Source organism: Balaenoptera acutorostrata, chromosome 1, assembly GCF_949987535.1.
Source record: "Balaenoptera acutorostrata chromosome 1, mBalAcu1.1, whole genome shotgun sequence".
Classification (NCBI taxonomy): Eukaryota; Metazoa; Chordata; class Mammalia; order Artiodactyla; family Balaenopteridae; genus Balaenoptera; species Balaenoptera acutorostrata.
Window position 1 is genome coordinate 128,574,037 of NC_080064.1, and position 21,737 is coordinate 128,595,773.

The following is a 21,737-nucleotide window of genomic DNA, read 5'->3' on the forward strand; positions in this document are numbered from 1 at the left end:
TTTTGCCAGAATGCTCTCTAGAAAGTTTATGAGAGTCCTTCAGAGCATGAATGTGTCTTCTCTCATGTGTTTGCTAACTTGATGGTCAACAATACAATGTCTTTTTCTTTTATTGCATTTACTTCAATTTCATAGAAATGGATTGAAACACTGAGTTTTCCTGACTAACCTGTTACATGTTTATTTTGTCTATCAATTATTTATTCAAGAAATTAAACATCTACTGTGTGTAACCAAGCAGGACCCTATGGGGCCTTCTTGGGACAGACCGCTCTCACCATGTCCTCTGCCTTCCTCTTGTTTGTAGAAAAGCTGTAGTCTCCCAGGCCTCCCCTGAGTCACAAAAGCCTGGCTCAAGAATTAATGATTGAAAGGATATGACCATGTAATGACAAAAATGGCAGTTGGGCCAGGAGCACTAGTAACAATTTAAACAGTACATCAGCCATATGGCAGTCACAGACTCTTTAGTTCCTCCATGAAGTAACTAGATAACAGTACCTGTTGCACACTTCCGGAGTTGTTTTATAGATGTTAGAAGTTACCTACTTAATGACCATGAGATATAGCCCCCAGACCTACTGGAGCCTGAGGATCGATGACGTTAACCCCTGTGACACTGCCCTGTTACCTCACCATCAATCAGTCAGAGAGATGTGTACAAGCTGATCACATACCCTGTGAATCTTCTCCCTCACCTTGCCTTTAAAAATGCTTCCCTGAAACCTTTTGGGGAGTTTGGGTTTTTTGAGCATTAGCTGTCCCAGACTCCTTGTCTGGCACCTTACAGTAAATGCTGCACTTTCCTTCACCACACCTGGTGTCAGTAGATTAGCTTTACTGCATGTGGGAGAACAAACCCAAGTTTGGCTCAGTAACATGTGTAAAAGGCATTGCTCTGTGTACTGTGGGAGATACTAAGTTTGACTTTGTGTTCTTTTGTTCTTTCTACTCCAGGGCCCACCTCTACCACTCCCTCTCATTCCTGGGCTTCCCAGCCCCATCCCCTTCTGGAACTCAAATCACAAACTCCTTGAGTACAAAGACAACATTTTACACATCTTTGTTGCAATCCCAATAGCACCTATTGTGTTTTTAACCTGTACTGTCTTTGGGATAGGTGAGTTTTATACTTTACTACTCATTAAATAAAGAGGTGCTTTCTTTTAACCAGCTGCTAATTTATCTACCTGGATTTCCATATATCAGGTTGGCCAAAATTGTGGTACCCCTTTATTAGCACTGAATATTTAAAAGTGATAATGACGGTCAACTCATATGTCATACGTAATGTGCCTGGTATTTGAAAGGAAAAAGAGAATGTTGGAATAAATTAAATCATGTTTAAGATGGTAAAAATCTATTTTTTAAAAACAACATGAAGTTAAGCATGTTTTAAATCCCTCACAAGTAATTTTCTTAAGGAAAGACATTTGCTCCATCAAATTACATGAAATAAATTACCTAATACACATAATAATTACATAAGTCATATGTAATACATAATAATTACATAAAACAAAATGTTTTGTATCACCAATTTCCATATACTGTGTGAGAACCAGAAGAATGTTTTATGAATCAGAAATATAAATACCTGTTCTATGTCAAAGAGTACCTACCTCCAAGCGGTGATGACAGTGAACTTGTGTGGTTTTTGGAGGCGGCGATTTAGTCAGCTGGTGTGAACAAATTGCAGGAAGAGATGCTGAGGTTGAGCGTGCTATGAGAGTGGTAGGGAGTGGGCTTCCACCTGGGCAAATTCAAGACTTTTCTATCCAGCGGCAGTGAAAAAGACCCAGCCCATAACAATGCCTCCGAAGATTAAACGAGCTACTATTCTTCACCGGTCTCAAGATGCCTTGTTTTGAAACATTTTAACGTCTCTGAAATAGGGAGGTGCCTTAAAATCATCAGCATCTAGATTCTGCCAACAACCTGAAGGAAGCTGCAAGCAGGTTCTTCCCTAGATCATGAGAAAATACCTCAGCCAACACCTTGATTTTAGCCTTGTAAGACCCTCAGCAGAGAACCCAGCTGGACTGCTAAGCCCGGAGATGAGAAAAGAAGTGTTGTCATTTAAGCTGTTAACGTTGTGTACTTGGAGACATAGCAATAGAAAAGGAATTCACCTGCATTCAGTTTCTAAGAGAACAAGGCAAACACTTGTTAAGACGGCCCTGGAGGTTCAGCCCTTCAATTCTCTTAGGGGGACTTGCCCATGCTGGGCTGTAGACTCTGGGAGGCAGGCACCAGGTTTAATTTGCTCACTCTTGTACCCCAACACCTAGTGCCAGGTCCTTACTACGTATCAGTTGAATGTTTTAAATTGCTGTGTGCAAAGATTTATCTACCAAGATGTTTATCACAGCAACAGCAATAAAGTACTACAGAAAAATTCTATCTAAGAATAGTTTGGCAATATCATCTAATAGTAAATCTATAAGATAAAATACTAGGCTTCCTTTTAACTAGTGGTGCAGAAAACAATTTAACAGCAGGGAATTATTCACAAATATATCTTCTTTAGTAGCAAGTTTAAAAAATGGAAATGCATGCACACACATGGAAGAAAACTTGGAAAGTGATATCTCAATATGTATAAAGTGATTATCTCTGAGTAGTAAGGTTGTGGGCAATTTATATTCTAATTATGGGGAGGGAGTGGCCTTCAAAAACTTAAACTATAAAACATGTGTAACTTCTGTAATCAGAGAAAATAATTATCACAGGAGGTAGAGAAAAATCCATTTAAGGCATGACTTACCGGGGAAACCAGAGAGGAGGCCTTACCTTGAGTAGGTCAATTCCACTGTCCTGAGCATTCTCTGATTGTTCTTCAATTTGCTTTTGAAGGTAGAGAACTTGCCCTTCCATGTACCTACTGAGGCCTATGCAGTAAAGAGCTGCTGGGGTTCTTCTTGACACTAGACTTTTGGCTCTGTTGGAGAATATGTGAAAGTTGTCCCACTCCTGAAGTCTGGCATACCTGTATCACCACAGAAGAATAAGAAAAATCCCCATCACCCTTGGAATGGGCTGGTTTCCTGAAATGGGTCTCTCTAGAGGTGTAGCTCCTAGTACGTTGGTCTCTGGAAGCCTGCCACTGGCCTATTCAGGGAAAATTATGTGATATGGAGCAAGGACAGAATAGAATTTTTTGATGATTTCAAATGAATATAATTGGGGGGAATACTTGGGCAATATTAGCTACCATTTAATTCTTTGGACTCTTTAAAGTGAGGGAATTTCCTGGCGGTCCAGTGGTTAGGACTCCTCACTTTTACTACCAGGGGCCTGGGGTTCAATCCCTAGCCAGGGAACTAAGGTCTCACAGGCTGTTCGGTGTGGCCAGAAAAAAAATGAAACAGATCAGGCACTTGGAGCTATAAATTCTGGGGCTTGAAGAAATTGCTCTGATTTCAAAGAGAGATGGCCTGGGCTGATACTACTCAAGGTGTGGGCCACAGAGAGACATCATCAGTACCGTCTGAGTGCTCCTTGGAAATGCAAGCTCTCTGGTCCAACCCAGATCTACTGAATCAGACAGACTCTGGGGATGGGACCAGAAATCTGAGTTAACAAACTCTCCAGATGATTCCTATGCCCATAAAGTGGGAGCAGTATTGGCCTAAGCTACAGCTGTTGCAAGAACTCTTCAGGTGAGGTAGGGTAGAATAAGAAATTAGGGTGATTTTTGGACTTTACATTCCTTGAACTTTAACTCACAAGGGCAAATTAATTTGACTTTGAGCTTTCACTTCTTTAGACTTTAGCTGGCAAGGGTAATTGATTTTTTGGATTTTAATTTCTCCCAATGAGTTTTATAATAAGAGGAGATTTCTATTCAAATTTGAAACTGCTCTAGCTTGTGGCACTTTGCATAGGAATGTCTTCGTATTATCATTTAATCTCATCACAAAATCTTTAAATACTGGACAACATGACTGCATATATAATTTGAGGTGGGAAGTGGAATAGGGAATGACTTTCAGTCTTGGGGATGGCTGTGGAAGTAATGTATTTAACGTTCTGGAACCTTACTGTCCATCTACTTCCTTGAAGCTAAAGCCATAGCTACAGGCTTATTGAGTTTAAAAAATGTAATGGGTTAAAGAGATTAAGCCTCAGGCTTAATGGGTTAATGGGGATACAGGAAGCCTGCTTCTTCAACCTTCCTGAAGTTTCCTTCTATGTGAGGGAGCTCCACTGGTGCAAAGCTCCACATTTCTTTCCCTGCCTCATTCACTCCTCCAATGACAAGGGGTGACTTAGTAGGCTGGTGACTTTGAGACAGAAATTAGGCAGGTGTAGCTCTCTTTCATCTTGAGAGCCAGTGAGACCCACGGGGAGCATGGTACTTCCTGCCTCAATGGGGTGGGGAGGGGGTGGAGTTTTCTAGAACTGCCTGCTCCTGATGGGTAAGTCTAATCCTGGGGTTCAATATTAGGAAGCTCACTTGCCTGCAGATACAAGCCATATCCTCCAACATCGGCTCTATTAACAATGATTATGATTCCATCTTGGGGGTGGGGAGGGGGTAAGTAGTGCTATTTATTAGTCTCCCTCAAACCCCCAACACTTCTCAGAAGCAAGTATCTTTCCTTATTCATCTCTGTATTAATACTGCACACTGTGTACACAATAAATGCTTGTTGCATTGAGTACAATTGAAGTGGCATCGCTTTACTGGCCTCAGTTGAGTGGGATGAACTAGGTGATCCCCAAGTTATTTTTCAGTATAAATCTGCTCTGTCACTTTCAATCTGTCTTAGGTATAAATTAAAAGTACTTTCCCTTTCTTTTCTTTCCTTTTTTCAAATCACATAGAACTCTTCTAGGATTCAACATTTTCAAATTTGGGAATTTAGTGGTATGCAACACATTGTTACCAGATAGCTATACATGAGTAAAGTCCCAGGAGGATTCCACTTTGGAACTTCAGTATTCTGTTGTCTTCGTTTTGGTGTATGAATTCCAAACATTCTTCAAATGACCTATAAACAAAGCCTAAAAAAAGAGAGAAACAGGAGAGCTTGGCTGGTAGGTTGGGGGTGGAGGGGTGTCGTCTTTCTGGCCTAATAGCTCCCAGGAGAATTTCCCACTGTGAGGACAGGCCTCGGTCTCTGATTACTTTATGAATCCAGAGGGTCCCACGGATTACAACAACCAGGTGACTGCACTGCCCTGTGTTTGCTGAGCCCCTGCTTTTGTGGAAGTTTATGTGTACAAGATACAAGTCCATAATATCAGCTAGGCAGGAGTGGGGTTTAAACCAACCCTCCCTGCTTGAGCCCAAGGAATCAGCCTCAGTGCAGCCTGGGACTTCTCAGTCTTCGCGTTCACACTTCCCTGGCTGGCAGCAATATCCACATCCCTCGTTGAAAATACGGCTGGGAAAAAGAATGCCCTGTTTGGCCCCTCTGGTTTAATACGTACACTGAGGCCTGCCTACCTGGTGTAACATGAAGGTTATCAGGAAAGAACTTGTTTTCCAAATCGCTAACAGCTGCCAGTGCCTGGAACCCTCACCTCACCATTAGCAGCCCTCCCCTTCATTTTCAAGCATGAAGTCTCTAAGTCTATCCTGCTAAAAATTAAATGCCCTCGTAGAAACCACATAGTAAGATACTGTCAGTCACTATCACTTGTGTGACAAATGATCTGATGCTTTAACTGGCAGCTTAAATTCTAAATTCTCTTCCTTGTTGGTCCCTTGTAATCCTCGCACCTTCTAGATGGCTCCTCAGCTCATAACACCAGGCTCTCCCCTCCCCTGTCCTGTATGTCTTTCTAGCCAGAAACCCAGTGGTCTCAAAGCTCTAGCCCTGTCACCTGCCACACCACACCAACGCAAGTGTTATTCCCCCAGTTTCTTATAAATTCCAAGGCCATGCTCACCAGAATAAAGCATGATGTCCAGGCAGACAAAATAGAAAAATGCCTTGCTGAAGATATGCTCTTCTGCTACAGAAAGATCCCACAGCCACCCCAGCACCTGGATCAGTTGCTTGTATCTATGGATAAGAAAAGGTGGTAGGATTAAAAAATAGTGTGTGGGGAGAGAAGGAAGTTCAGTCCTGGTCTCAGTCCTGCCCAGCAATTAAGGACCAAATACGATTCTTCAACAGACTTCAAACCCACTCCTAAATCTCAAGTTGGCTCTCTGTTCAAACTGTTCTTTCCTGGACCTCTCTATCAGGGTGGCCAGAGTCAGGCCAAGTTGGCCTGCACCTCTGGTCGCGGCTGCTACTCTCTGGGCATTTGCCTCCCCTGTGAGACTGTTCCCTTTCTTCCACCTGGCAGTGGTGGAGGCCTGATTCCCACAGTGGGGTTGACTGTCTGTCCCTCCTCCAGCCACTGGCCAGAGCAACCAGGTTAGAGGTGAGGCCTGTGAAAGAGTAGTGGTGTCCCAAGGATGATGATTATCAGTTACATCAGCTTCTGGTAAACCTTACTTCCTGCCCCACCCTATGGCCGGGGTTAAGTAAACCCAGAACATTCCATTAATATGGCTTTCTTCCTCTAATTTTGGAAAATGGCTTGAGATAAATACCTGTTTTTCAAGAAGAGGGATTTACAAAGCCAGCAGAGGACCAGACAGTGTTTGTTGGGATTACGAAGCAATGACCACATCTTGTGGGCTCGAGAGCCTGGGAAGAAAACAATTCCAGTATATTTCTGGGCATTACTTGTATCTGCAAGTTCTTTCTTGACCAGCCAGGGCTTACCTAAGTCAATGGCCAAGTCCAAGTGACCCATTAGGAGCTTGATATAGCCAAGTGTATCGGCCACGTAGGTCATGATTTCAATGCCCTCGCGTTTCAGGGGGAGGTTGAAGATGTGCTCCATGGTCATGACCTCATATTTGAACCACACGCCCTGGTAGCCGGCTAGATGGTGGTACAGTGAATAGTCCAGGTAGGACTTAATGATCTGAAATGGCAGCAGTGGAGGAGAGGAGGAGAGACGGGGCAAGACTGGGATGGAACCCGAAGCAGAAAGCCCAGGATATCACCAATCATCTGCCAGTAAACATGGATTTATTAAGCTTGGGAATGGAGCTGGACATTTGGCAAAACCATAGGCTTAGATACAGAAATTAAGCTGAGTTTCTGCCACCTATTTAATGCATGATCCAGGACAAGCTCAATGGCCCCTTTTGTCCACACAGGGTCCTTAAACAAAATATAAGAATTTTAATTTTTGTGAAAAATAAAAGCAATAGCTTATATGTGTGGATATATGACTGCATACCAAAAAGCCTGGAAGGATTCATTCCAAACTGTAAAAAGCAGTTACCTATTTGTTGCAGTTGGAGTAGAGATTTGAGGGACTTTTTACTTTATGCATTTCTGTGATGTTTAATTTATTGTTATAACAAGCATACATTGCTTTTGTTGTTTAACAATAAAGGAAGGTTGGTTTGGTTTTGTTTGCTTTCCAAAAAAATGTAAAGACTAGTTCTAAACTTAACTGGTGGATTGAAGAGAAGTTGTTTACTGTTTAAACAAATCTTCAATCTGGTGATGCTGTCATCGTTGATATGGTTCCTGGCAAACCCATGTGTGTTAAGAGCTTCTCTGACTATCCTCCTCTGGGCCGTTTTGCTGCTCGTGACATGAGACAGACAGTTGCTGTGGGTGTCATCAAAGCAGTGGACAAGAAGGCAGCTGGGGTTGGCAAGGTCACCAAGTCTGCCCAGAAAGCTCAGAAGGCTAAATGAATGTTATCCCCAATACCTGCCACCCCAGTCTTAATCAGTGGTGGAAGAACAGTCTTAGAACTGTTTGTCTCAACTGGCCATTTAAGTTTAATAGCAAAAGACTGGTTAATGATAACAACGCATGGTGAAACCTTCAGAAGGAAGGGAGAATGTTTTGTGGACCATTTGTTTTGTATGTAGCAGTTTTTCAGGAAAAATAGTGAAAGAACTTGAAATGGGTCAAAACAAAAAAAATTCAGTGGGTGTCCTGTCTAGCTCACTCATCAAGGTTATCTCTGCCTTTCACTGCCTTTGGGAAACCTGGTAATAATGTAAATGATTCTTTTTCATAGAAATAGAAATGTTCGGTGGAATACAAGTGATTGTATTCTTGCCCTGTGATTAGACTAGTTTTGTATACATTCATAAATTAAATTCTCCTGGGAAACAGTTGTAACATCTTACTAGTTCTCTCACTAACTTTAATGAGCTCAATAACATCTTTGATGCGTGTTCTTTTACTTTTACTTTTTTTGGCCATGCTGCGCAGCTTGTGGGATTTTAGTTCCCTGACCAGAGATTGAACCCGGGCCCTCGGCTGTGAGAGCACTGAGTCCTAACCTCTGGACCGCTAGGGAATGATTTTATCTTTTTAAAAGAATTATCCTTTTACATTTTCCTTTTTCACCCTCATTCTCTTACAAGTACAATGTGGAGTTTTCCAAGGGAGAGTTATGTGACATTACAAGGAAGTGAAAGTAGAAGCAGATTGAGAATCTAGCTGTCTTCTGTGAAGTCAGACATTAAGGTATTTGCAAAAATGTAATACATGCCATTCTTCTCACAAAATTTTTTGTTTGGGGAAATAGAGTTTTTTTCAATGAAAATGTTAATTATATTCATATGTCATGGGTTTATTTTCTCTAAAAAATATTTTTAAAGTATCTCAGTTTTTGTTTCTTATATGACAGTATCAAAAGATACACCCCATAAAAGTATATGATCCCATATAAAAATATAAATATATAAACCCATATAAAAAGCTATTTGAGGTCCTCAATTATTAGAAGTATAAGGGGATCCTGGGACCAAAACGTTTGACAACTGCTAGCCTCAGCGGAACAATCTAGTCTGGAAGGTTTTTTTAAGTCTTCATGATTTTGAATTTTGATTGGCTTTCACTAGGCTTTTCTCTCCAAATGAGATTCAGAAACGTAAAAAGCAGCTACAAAAATACCCTACCTGGAAATCATCTTGAGTTTCCAGGGCAGTATTCACTTGCATCAGAGCTGCCAGGTGGCAATAATACTTGTAGTGAAAAAAATAATTTAAGCTATAGATCTGCCACAGCAAGGAGAAGCAAGTGGTTTGCTGGTAAAGTTGCGCCAGCCTCTTCTTCCTATTAGATAAAGTACACACATGGGACATAAGAAGAAGGTATCGCCACCAGCATGCTTGAGGGAAACGCAGGGGCAGAGCCTCACTACTGGCTTGGGGGTCAAAACAGACTTGAGTTTGAGGCCTGTTTCCTTTACGTGGAAATTGACATGCACGTTAAATTTTTTTTTTCAGTTTCAGCACATAGTATTTTTTTATTGACACATAGTTGATTTACAATGTTGTTAATTTCTGCTGTACAGCAAAGTGATTCCGTTATACATATGTATATTGATACATTATTTTTTTAAAATATTCTTTTCCATTATGGTTTATCACAGGATATTGAATATAGTTCCTCGTGCTATACAGTAGGACCTTGTTGTACATGCACATGAATCTTTATGAAGCACAATTTTTCCACCAGACAGTGGGGACCATAATACCTACTTTGTGATGATTAATTAAGGTAATTGATGTAACTCACCTGTCCCCTGTCAGTTCATTGCCATTTAAATGAAATTATTTAAAAAGCACATTTATATCATTTTATCACATTTGAGACTGATGACAACCCCGTAAGAAAGGAAGGAATAATTAACCCCATTTTACAAGAACGGAAGGTGAGACTCAGACAGGTTAAGTAATTAAGTCAAAGTCACGTAGCTAGAATGCGACGATGCCAGGACTCCAGCCCTGGCCACCTCCAGCCTGGCCAGTCCAGTGTGTCATTTCCTCTGTTACACATGGTTGTCAGGAACTAGGTCTCAGCTCAACAAAGGAAATGAGCCTTTTAAACAGTCCCATTCTGCTGTGGTCTGAATGCATCCCCCAAAATTCATAAGTTGAATTCTAACTCCCAAAAGTGACGGTAATAGTAGGTGGGGCCTTTAGGACATGATAAGGTTATGAGGGTGGAGCCTTCATGACTGGGATTAGAGCTCTTATAAAAGAGACTCCACAGAGTTCCCGGCCCCATTCCACCATGTGAGGATACGACAAGAAGTCTGCGACCCTGAAGAGGGCCCTGGCCCAGCCACGCTGGCACTAGGACCTCAGACTTCCAGCCTCCAGAACTGTGAGCAATAAACTTCTGCTGTTAATAAGCCGCCCGGCCTGTGGTATTTTGTCACAGCAGTCCAAACAGACTAAAACACATTCTGACAACGGAGTGGAATGTCGCGGGAGATGGTGAACTTCCTGTGCTGGAATTATTCAAGAGAAGGATGGCTGACCACCTACCGAGAATGTTGGGGGTCTCAGCCTCAGCCTCCACAAGTCATTTAACTGGTAACGTAGCCCCCAATCTCCTCTATTTGTGATAAAAATGGGATCCTAAACTGGCTGCAATATTAGTAATTTAACAAAGCCAAGAAAACAAAATGTAACTGGAAATAACTATCAAAAAGCAGATTTTAAATAAAGATGAGAAGAAAGGAAGATATCCTAGAGATTCTTAAAGAAGAATTCCAGGTACTTTCAGTTTAGACATTGATGGCATTCATTCTGTTGTGGAAATTATTTTTTGAAGTTTCTAAGGAAACATGGAGAAGGTAAAATCCCTAATAACATAGGGAGTTCATGAAGCTGTAGAAATTCTGACATTAAATATTGTTTCTTAATGTCCTTATTTTTGAGATGAGAACCTTTTGACTGGACAGCATTTTAAACCAATTGTTCTGTAGTTTCTTCCTGATCATCACTGTTTCACCTTCTCCTCTTGTGCAGGTGCTTCTTATTCCTTTTACAAAATGTGGTTGTACATTAGGCTTGTCAGATTTAGGGAATGAAAATATGGGATGCCAAGTTAAATCTGAATTTCAAAACAATTCTTTTAGAATGCATACGTCCTAAATATCTTGTGTGATATAAGGTATACTAAAAAAAAAATCATTTATTATTGATCTGAACTTTAAATTCAACTAGGCATCCTTTATTTCATCTGGCAACCCTCTGTGTGACCCAAACTCCAATTCCCTCTTACCTCTCCAAGAGATCTCTGCGAACTTCTCCCTGCCTCTCCCCCTCCTGGTGTCTCCTGAGGCAGCAGGCTTAGATTCTCAGGAGCCTGTCCCCAGCCTGCAAAGGAGCTGAGCTGCACCTCATTTCCATCCCAGCCTCCCCCATAGCCAAGAGAACACTTTCAGGAAACTGGGGAAGGCAGTTTTTGGTGGGGTGCCAAAGAATTGCAGCAATTTGCCCATAGAAATAGATACTTGTATCTCAGGCAGAACCTGTGGGAATATTGCAGCTGGCCTCTCCCAAGATGGAAGAGATCTTCTGCCAGCTCTCCAGATCCCCAACTAGGTGGCATCTCTCTTGGTATGAATTGCTAGGTAGGTGGAATATATTCTTAAAACTTTTATTGTGGAAAATTTCAAACATGCACACACAGTAAAACAGAAAAGTATAATGAGCCACATGTACCCAGCATCCAGCTTCAGCAACTATCAACATTCTTATTACATCTGTCCTTCTACTCACTGTTTCCTTCTCCTACCCCACCTCATTATTTTTTATAGTTCTTTTATAGATAAAATTTATGTACATTGAAATGTACATATCTTAATGGTATAATCTTGACCGATGGATACCCCATGTAACCCACGTATCTATAGAGTTACAAAAATGGGTGGGCTGTTTTGTCTTTTGGCAGATGTCTTCAGGACTTGCCATTTTTCTTTGGGGCAGGGACAACACCCAGGGTTTTAGCACTGAATTGGAAGAGGACTTGTGACTGAGGCTCTAGGAACAGGTGGTGCAGATTCCCATTGGAACATGGATGGCCAGAGGGGTTAGTGGGTAAGATGAGTGGGGAGGGGCACTGGAGCTCACCTTGCAAAGGGCTCCCTTAAGGTTTTGTCACCTGAACTCCCTTTGGCAAAAGCTGCCTGTTAAGTTGTTCTGAGGCAACCCAGCCCTGGCCTGGGAGCTCCTCTCCCACTCATCCCTTCCCCCACCAGCGAGCCACCAGGACTCCTTGCACCCACTAGAGGCCCAGGCTTTGGGGGCTGACTGTTGGACTATGTGTAGGTCTCTCTCCTCTGGGGAGTGAGATGAGATACCCAGCTCTCCCCACCTCCTTCCTTACCCTGGAGGTGAGCTCTCTTGGGCCTGCTGCTTCTGATTCACATAATGAAAGTGTCTGTTTTTTTCAACATGACTCTGGAGAAACAAGGAGATTAAGTTGTAAGGAAAGATTCGATTGAGGCGCTTCAAGGCCTTCCTCAGCATTTTCTTGGCAAGCACCATCTGGCCCATGTTGAAACAGACCTACAAGGAGAAGAAAGGGGAAGAAAGGAAAAGAAGAAAAGCAGTGATTCTAGACTTGGTTGGTAGGTTCCAAAAATACATAGTTAAGGAATCTTATCCAGAAAAGGTCATTTAAGGCCCAGGAACAAAATCTCCCAGTGCCTGGCACAATCTGAAATGTTTCTTGGATGTGTCTGTGGAAGGATGGTTGAATGACTAGGACTTTACATCATCATTGTTCATCATCTACCTCTGAGAAAACGTTTACCTATTCCTGTCCATTTTGGGAGGTTGTTAGAAAAACATTTCATAAAGCTGTCAACTGAGAGGCTAAAGAAGATCTTGCTGCAGACAAGTGATGGTGAGGAGGTTTGAGTCCTGGGGCTTGGGGTTCTGGAGTCTTGGAAAAGATTTCTGGCAGAGGATGGGAGGAGGATGTAGACAGTATAGGGATGACTTCTACTACTTCTTCTACGTAAAGCCCCAGTGATAAAGAACAGATTAATCACGTTTCTAATGGTTTCTTACCTGACCCTTGAGGGTAAAAAATGTAGTCCACTCAAAAGTCTTACTCCAAGATTTTTCCTTCTTGAGAATTTTCAGCAACCTCTCTCCCTCATTCAAATATACGTAAGCCTGCAACCAGCACAAGGAGTAGAAGGTATTGAGTCATCAGGGATCGGGACCACAGAGGGGCCATTGCCCCAGACCCTACTGAAGGAAGAGAAGCAGGACCACTCCAGCTCCCACCTCCATCTCTTCCTTCAGGTCCTGATCAGAGTCCTTCAAACTCTAGACACAAAGGGTGGGGAAAGTTCCTGCTGAAGATATGGGTCACCTTCATGTCCCTCTTGGTCCACTGAATCTCTCATTATAGAGGATGAATCTAGAGACCTCCTCCTTTCCTCATGTTGTCATGTAAGTCACCTTACCTGGAGTTTTCCCCAGGGCAATTTCCCTCTTTGAGTAATTCCATCCCCAACCTCCCTATTTCCAACAGAGTACTCATGGCTCCTGAGAGCTTCCCCACATCTATGAGAAGGCAGCCTCTACTTTTGGAATGAGTTATGAACCACTCCCATTTCTTTTGCCAGGGCCATCGTTGCGAAGTGGAAGAGGAAGGTAAGGCCCTGAGCAACCTTCCTCCCTTCATCTTCAACGTCCTATGACATCGTGAAGAGAGTCTTGGCACTTGTAAACACCAAGGCAAGGTCAGACTTGAAGAGTAAAATAAGGTGAGGGACTGTCCCCAAGTCTCATGCAGCCTAAGGCGTATGTGTGGGATGTGGAAAGAGGGAGACAAGGTTTCTTCGCTGGGAGACGGGGAAGCAAATGGCGCATTTGGGGACCCTGCACTGGGGCTCTGCTTCCAATCATTGTTTTCCTGAACATTCGTCACTCCCTGGATAATGAGATGAGGGTGAGCACAGGTTTAGCAAGTTAGCCCCCAAGGCTGCCTAAACCTTCTCTTCCTGGGACTCACTGGCCACACCACTGCCTTCTTCACATATGTGTATAAAATATGCACAGGAGCCTTTTGTTCATAAATATTTGAGAGAACCACAGCTTAGTGACATTTTTAATGGTTTAATTTTAAAATTTTATATAAATCTAAGGTGTGGAGTTTAATTAGGCCACAACTGTAAAATCTGAAACAGTCCACAAGTGCAGGCATGAAAGGTGGCAGCCATGGCTACTCGGGCGTGGGAAGCTCTGCCCAGAAAGGCATTTCCTCAAGTGAGTTCGTGGAAGCTTAGTCAGGCAGCTGCTCTATGAAAAAGTGATCTAAGGTCAAATAAGTTTGAGAGAAAAAATATGTCCCAGTCCTAGCCCAACCCTCTGGGAGATTTCTATGGATCTTAGCATATTAAGGCCCTGAAATATCTGTAGTACAGAAATCTATTTAGCTTTATTCAGCTCAGCGCTTCCCAACTTACATAACAATAAATTCTTTTATTTCATTATATGTATCAAATCCCCACATTTCTAAGGGCATATTGCCCTGGAAGGTATTTACAATTATCCTAGAGAAATATTCACTAGGCCTTTGGTGGCCTAAAGGTATGTATGATAATTTAGCACGAGTTACATGAAGACCAAAGTGAGTGAGCCCCTTCAGGGATCACAAGACTAAAACTAGATTTGCGCTTATTCAGAGACCTACAGGTATTTGTGCTGACAGATACTTGGGGAAGACAGAGAGCAAATGCGGCTGGGACATTACTGAGGAAGACTCTACTGAAACTGAAGAGTTTAAACCAGGGTCCCATGTAGGTAGACAGTTCATAGCAAGTTTCTAATGATGGCAGTGTTTTAAATGATGTATAATGGTAGTTGTGGTTTGTTCTGACTTTTTCACAATCTCAGGTCATTTCCTTTCAGAGCAATTTGATTTTCAAAGAAGGGGGTGCTGCTCGGAATCAAGAACATGAAGTAATAATAAAAAAAACAAACACTAGAGCTTCCTTTCTGGTCCTGTGGTCTGTAGGTCTGTCTCAAAAGTGGAGGGGGGGCTTCCCTAGTGGTGCAGTGGTTGAGAATCTGCCTGCCAATGCAGGGGACATGGGTTCGAGCCCTGGTCTGGGAAGATCCCACATGCCGTGGAGCAACTGGGCCCGTGAGCCACAATTACTGAGCCTGCGTGTCTGGAGCCTGTGCTCCGCAACAAGAGAGGCCGCGATAGTGAGAGGCCTGCGCACCGCGACGAAGAGTGGCCCCCGCTTGCCACAACTAGAAGAAAGCCCTCGCACAGAAACGAAGACCCAACACAGCCATAAATAAATAAATAAATAAATAAATAAATAAATAAATAAAAAATAAATAAAAATAGATACATAAAAGAACCCTGACAACTTAGAAATTAAAAAGCACTCCCCTAAATAACTAATTATATAAAAAAAAACAAAAACAAAAAACTGGAGGGGACCTGGGCAGAAACAGCTTACCATATAATTATCACCCAAGATGAGATAAGCAGACGCAAGTTCTAGGAAGTAATATAAGGCTTTGTTGTTTTCTCCCAAAGCCAGAAAATGGTGAGCCAGAGGCATGATGACAATCTCTAGGATTTCCTCACACTGGCAAGATTCCAGAGGGATGATGTCGTTCTCAGATGTCCTCATTTTTGATATAATGATGTCAAAGAAACTCAAGATCTTTTCTCTTATTTCTTCAGAACTGTCCAAATGCAGAAATAAATAGGAGTAATAATTTGTAGATATAGTATAGTGTTTGATATGAAGATATCTTCAAAAACAAATAAAAGAGCAAGATAAGAAAATCTAATGTAGATTTCTTCCATCTGGTGGTGGTTTTAGCATCTGTAAAACAACTCAGGAAGTGTGCATCAGATACTATTATCTAGGTACTTCAAAGAGGAGCTACAGGGACTTCCCTGGTGGCACAGTGGTTAAGACTCTGCACTCCTAATGCAGGGGGTCCGGTTTCGATCCCTGGCCAGGAAGCTAGATCCCACATGCATGCATGCCGCAACTAAGGAGCTGGTGAGCCACAACTAAGGAGCCCGCCTGTCACAACTAAGGAGGTTATATGCTGCAACTACTGAGCCCATGTGCTCTGGAGCCTGTGTGCCACAACTAGAGAGAAGCCCACACACCAAAACGAAGAGCCTGCTTGCCGCAACGAAAGATCCCACATGCCACAACTGAGGAGCCCGCCTGCCGTAACTAAGACCCAGTGCAATGAAATATGTAAATAAATATTTAAAACAAAACAAAACAAAAAAACCCAAAGAGGAGCTACAGCAGAGGATATGGGTCTGTCCTGGGAAGGGCCCATAGGTTCCCGCTCCATTACATAACTACTGACCAAACTCACCACACACACCCTCTGATTTGTGCCTAAAAGACCCAGAGTACTGACCAGACAAATGATTCTAACAGTGTTCTGAATTTAATGCCAGTTGTTCATGCTCTACCTCCTAAACAATTATAGAAGCCTGTACCTGAGATTTTCAGAAAATATTTCAGATCTCTTAGAAGTCTCTATTCTGGAAAAGGTGATCTCTTCTTCAGCTGGAAAATAAACAAACAAGTGAGTTATATGGGTCATTGAAATGTTCATGTGGCAGAGATGTCTGGTGTCCACTGAAGCTTCCTGTTCCCCTTCCACGACAAAGTTGTTGTTGCCCAGCCAGGATCTACATTTTCCAGTCCCCACTGCATCTTAAGTGAAGACATGTGTTTAGTTTGAAAATGGGATTCCATCAGAAGTAATATATGTCACCTCTGAATTGAGATGGTTAGATATCTTCACTACCTTCTCCTTCCACAGGAAAACAAATTAACTGTGGGGATCTAAGCGATAGCAAATCTATAACATAGTCAAGGAGGCTGGGTCCCTGACTGACTGTGTTCAAGGCTATTTGACAACATTTTCATTGGATCATTACCTGGGCAGAAAAAAACAGTCATTCAAAGGTGTTAACCCACTGAAATGTTGGGGTTTGTTTTAGATGATAACATTATTCTAACTAATTTACCCTGCAGTAATTCAAACTATGACTTAATGGTGCTGAAGAAAGCGATGTCAGCTTCTAATGGAGAAATACAGACAATTAATGGAATACCCCAAAGGGCTAACTTAAGGGCTGAGAGCCTTGAATTTAAAACCTTCCGTCTATCTAGACTTCAATAGGTTAGAAAATTCCATAATGATCTTAAAACAGAAAACAAATGAGGATTGTTGAATCTAGCCACTTATCCATTCAGGGAGAAGGAAGAATCCTAAAGAGGGAAAGGGCCTTGTCTCAGATCATATATCTGTTCATGATGGAGGTCTCCTGACCCCAAGGTGAATGCATTACTCCACAGATCTTTTAATTTATAAAATTCAGTTTCAGCATCTATTGATACTTATCACCTTCTTCTGAAAGCTTTCTGTACCCTTGCCCCATAGAATTAGTGCCCCAACTTGTGTGTGCCCATTGACCCATGCAGACCTCTATCATCATCCTTTATCACACTGTATGAGGATTAATTTGCCCACCTCTCCTAGTCTGCTGTCTAGTTTATCTCTAGTGACTAGAGGCTGAATAAATTGAATTATGCCTTTATCCTCCTATTCCTCTAAAACTTTCTTGTCAGGGTTACCAGTGACAACCAAGTTGCCAAATCCAAATGTTACATCTTTGTCTGCATCTTATTACCCCTCTTGGCAGCATTTACGACAATTGACCACTCCCTTTTTTCACCGGCTTTCATAATACCCATTCCCTTCTTTCCCTCCCTCATTGTCTGCTCACTTTGCTGGCTCCTACTCCTCTATCAATGTTCCAAATTTTGGTAAGCCTCAGTTTGACTGTGGGCTCCTTTCTCCAACCAAATTTCTCCCTAGATAATTTCACCTGCCCATGACTTTAAATTCTACCCATATGACAACGACTTTTGGTTTTACATCTTTAAGACCTGACATCAACCCTTACCTACCGACTCATACATCCAAGTGTCTCCTTGGCAGCTACCACGTGGATGCCTAATTTCAAAATTAAAATGATCTAAACAGAACTCTTGAATCTCTTTTCCATAAACCTATATCCACCAACCTATATCCACCAGTTTCGCCTGTCTTAGTAAGCATCACTGCCGTATTCATTTCTCAAGGCATTACTGCCATATTCATCTCCTCAAGGCAAAAACCTAGACAATGTCCTTGATTCTTTTCCTTCCCTCACCCCTATGCCCATTCAGTCCATCAGAAAGTCCTATTATGTCTACTCCAATACATATCTGAATCCATCTTCTTCTGTCAATCTTCTCTATAGCACCACCCTAGTCCATCACCAAATTTCATCTAGACAAGTGTGAAAAACTGATCTCCCTCCTATTCCTATCCTCTTCAATCTGTTTTCTATAAAGAAGGCAGAGTAAGTTTTTAAAAACATGATTCAGGACTTCCCTGGCGGCACAGTGATTAAGAATCCACCTGCCAATGCAGGGGACACCGGTTTGAGCCCTGGTCTGGGAAGATCCCACATGCTGTAGAGCAACTAAGCCCATGTGCCACAACTACTGAGCCTGAGCTCTAGACCCCGTGCTCCACAATGAGAGAAGCCACCGCAATGAGAAGCCCATGCACCGCAATGAAGAGTATCCCCCGCTCGCCACAACTAGAGACAAAAAAAAAAAAAAAAAAAAAAGCCCACGCACAGCAATGAAGACCCAATGCAGCCAAAAATAAATAAATGAAATAATAATTAAAAAAAAAAAAGATTCAGATCTCAGTGGCAGAAATTGCTTGTTTCCTATCTCAACTTCCATTGTCCCTTTTCTCCTTAGTAATAGAACTCAATTTTACTTGGGGAAGCTACATTTTCCAACCTCCCTTGCAACTGGATATATAGCCATGTGACGTATTGTATTGTATTGTATTGTATTGGTTCTTGAGATATAAGGGCAGTATTGGGTAGGAAGAATTCTAGAAAACTACTGAAAAAGGAAGGGGCATCCCTTTCATTTTTTGGTTTCTTTTCTCCTCCTTCTAGTGTTAAATGTGAACATGATGGCTGGAACTCCAGCTACCATTTTGAACCAAGGATCTCTGATGATCACGAAGCCTCCATACCAGTCCCAGTGATGAGACAAGCATTTTACATAGAGAGAAATACATTTAGGAACTTTAATAATAAATTTAAGCCACTCTAGCTGGGTCCTTGTTATATGCAGCCAATACTAATTCTAATCAGTATTTCTCTAATGCGTTCTAATCCATTTGGAATAAAATTCAGAATATTTCTCAAGGCCTCCAAGTCCCCCTGATGCTTCTATTAATTAATTTATTGTCTATGAGCCTCCATTAAAATTCAATATATGAGAATAGACACGTCTGCCATTTTCACCACTATATCCCCAATGCCTAGATCACTGCCTGACACATAATAGATACTCAATAAATGCGTGTTTTTTGGGGAAAAAAATCAATGATTAAAAATAAAATGCTATTCCTTCTTCAACATCCTATATGTTTTGTTTTATATTTCAAATTGTAATAGTGACAGAATGAGATGCGGCGAAAAGCAATATTGGCTAAATAAAGCAAATAAAGTCAGGATATATAAGATATGATTTTTGTCATATCATTTACCCCTCGGGTGAATCATATTATTTTTAGGTCTCAATTTTCTTCATTTATGAAGGAAATATATTAAAAGTTCCCTACTTCAAAGAGGATCTGTAAAAATCAAAAGAAAAGAAATATACAGAATGCTTGTAGGTTCTCAGAAGAAAGGAGAAAAGCAAAGATAGTACTTGCTCACCTGTGGTGTCAAAGACTCAGAAATAAGACTTCAAGTTCAAGGTGAAAAACTGACCTCTTTTATTTATCTCCTGACCTCCAGGTCCAGCACATTTTACCCCATTAAAACAAGAATAAAATAATTTTTAAAAGCATAAACTCACAATATACAGAATGGAAGGGGTCAATTCCTATCTTAGGGCCATTACCCTGGCCCTCCCCTCTGCCTAGAATGCTCTTCCCCAGCCATCCATACAATAAAATCCCTCACTTCCTTTGCCTTTCCATGAATCTTACCTCTCACTGAGGGCTACCCTAATGACTCTGCACTCCTAATCTCCCTTGCCCTACCCAACATTCTTTTCTGGTTTTCTCCTTGGGATCACTTATACATACTACAGAATTTACTTCTTTGTTAATGTTTTCTCTCCATTGTCTGCTTCTCCCCAATAGAATGCTGTTTTGTTGCCTGATGCATCTAAGGTGCCTAGAGCACTGTCTGGCACATATCAGATGAAAGAGCCCAGGAGGGAGCCCACGGGCTGTCAATCCTTGGAATGGATCAAGAGTCAGAAAATAAGTTTTTAGGAAGGACGTGAGGATTGATAGAGAATTGACAAGGTAATCAACTTCCTCACTATCTGATTCATAGCTAATGCTGTGTCCTTGAACCTCTTATGATATGTCCTTCTCCAGCATTTCTTAAAAGCCTATCTCATGGACTTCCCTGGTGGCACAGTGGTTAAGAATCTGCCTGCCAATGCAGGGGACACAGGTTTGAGCCCTGGTCCAGGAAGCTCCCACATGCTGCAGAGCAACTAAGCCCATGAACCACATCTACTGAGCCTGCACTCTAGAGCCCGTGCTCTGCAACAAGAGAAGCCACCAAAATGAGAAGCCAGTGCACTGCAACGAAGAGTAGACCCACTTGCCGCAACTAGAGAAGGCCTGCACACAGCAACAAAGACCCAATGCAGCCAAAATAAATAAATAAATAAAATAAAATAAAAATAATTATATAAAAAAAAGCATACCTCACACTTCGGGAGATTCATGGGTAATGGACAGAGTGTCCAGCCAAGACTGAAGCAGGATATTATAAAGAAGACATTGCAAAAAAAAAAAAGGTTTCCTAGAAACTCTAGGAAAAATAAACTTCTGTTAAGAAATCTATTCACAAGGAGGAACCAAGATGGCGGAGTAGAAGGACATGCTCTCACTCCCTCTTGTGAGAACACCAGAATCACAACTAGCTGCTGGACAATCATCAACAGGAAGACACTGGAACTCACCACAAAAGATACCCCACATCCAAAGACAAAGGAGAAGCCACAATGAGACGGTAGGAGGGGTGCAATCACAGTAAAATCAAATCCCATAACTGCTGGGTGGGTGACTCACAGACTGGAGAACACTTATACCACAGAAGTCCACCCACTGGAGTGAAGGTTCTGAGCCCCACATCAGGCTTCCCAACCTGGGGGTCTGGCAATGCGAGGAGGAATTCCTAGAGAATCAGACTTTGAAGCCTAGTGGGAATTGACTGCAGGACTTCTACAGGACTGGGGGAAACAGAGACCCCACTCTTGGAGGGCACACACAAAGTAGTGTGCGCATCAGGACCCAGGGGAAGGAGCAGTGACCCCAGGGGAGACTGAACCAGACCTACATGCTAGTGTTGGAGGGTCTCCTGCAGAGGCGGCAGGTGGCTGTGGCTCTCCGTGTGGACAAGGGCACTGGCAGCAGAAGTTCTGGGAAGTACTCCTTGGCGTGAGCCCTCCCAGAGTCTGTCATTAGCCCCATCAAAGAGCCCAGGTAAGCTCCAGTGTTGGGTTGCCTCAGGCCAAACAACCAACAGGGAGGGAACCCAGCCCCACCCATCAGCAGTCAAGTGGATTAAAGTTTTCCTGAGCTCTACCCACCAGAGCAACAGTCAGCTCTACCCACCACCAGTCCCTCCCATCAGGAAACTTACACAAGCCTCTTACATAGCCTCATCCACCAGAGGGCAGACAGCAGAAGCAAGAAGAACTACAATCCTGCAGCCTGTGGAACAAAAACCACATTCACAGAAAGATAGACAAGATGAAAAGGCAGAGGGCTATGTACCAGATGAAAGAACAAGATAAAACCCCAGAAAAACAACTAAATG

At 42.2% G+C, this 21,737-nt stretch overlaps 1 protein-coding gene across 1 annotated transcript in view; it reads right to left on the bottom strand.

Moving 5' to 3' along the window:
- Window positions 1-21,737, bottom strand: part of ADCY10 (adenylate cyclase 10) — an 88,781-nt gene that overhangs the window by 9,829 nt on the left and 57,215 nt on the right. The window contains exons 21-30 of the mRNA XM_007172463.2: window positions 16,299-16,368; window positions 15,280-15,511; window positions 12,863-12,970; window positions 12,174-12,355; window positions 8,948-9,104; window positions 6,732-6,936; window positions 6,557-6,653; window positions 5,902-6,017; window positions 4,893-5,010; window positions 2,794-2,989 (exon numbers count right to left, since the gene is read on the bottom strand). Of these exons, the coding sequence (XP_007172525.2) occupies window positions 2,794-2,989; window positions 4,893-5,010; window positions 5,902-6,017; window positions 6,557-6,653; window positions 6,732-6,936; window positions 8,948-9,104; window positions 12,174-12,355; window positions 12,863-12,970; window positions 15,280-15,511; window positions 16,299-16,368 (1,481 nt within the window). The remainder of the gene's footprint in view (window positions 1-2,793; window positions 2,990-4,892; window positions 5,011-5,901; window positions 6,018-6,556; window positions 6,654-6,731; window positions 6,937-8,947; window positions 9,105-12,173; window positions 12,356-12,862; window positions 12,971-15,279; window positions 15,512-16,298; window positions 16,369-21,737) is intronic.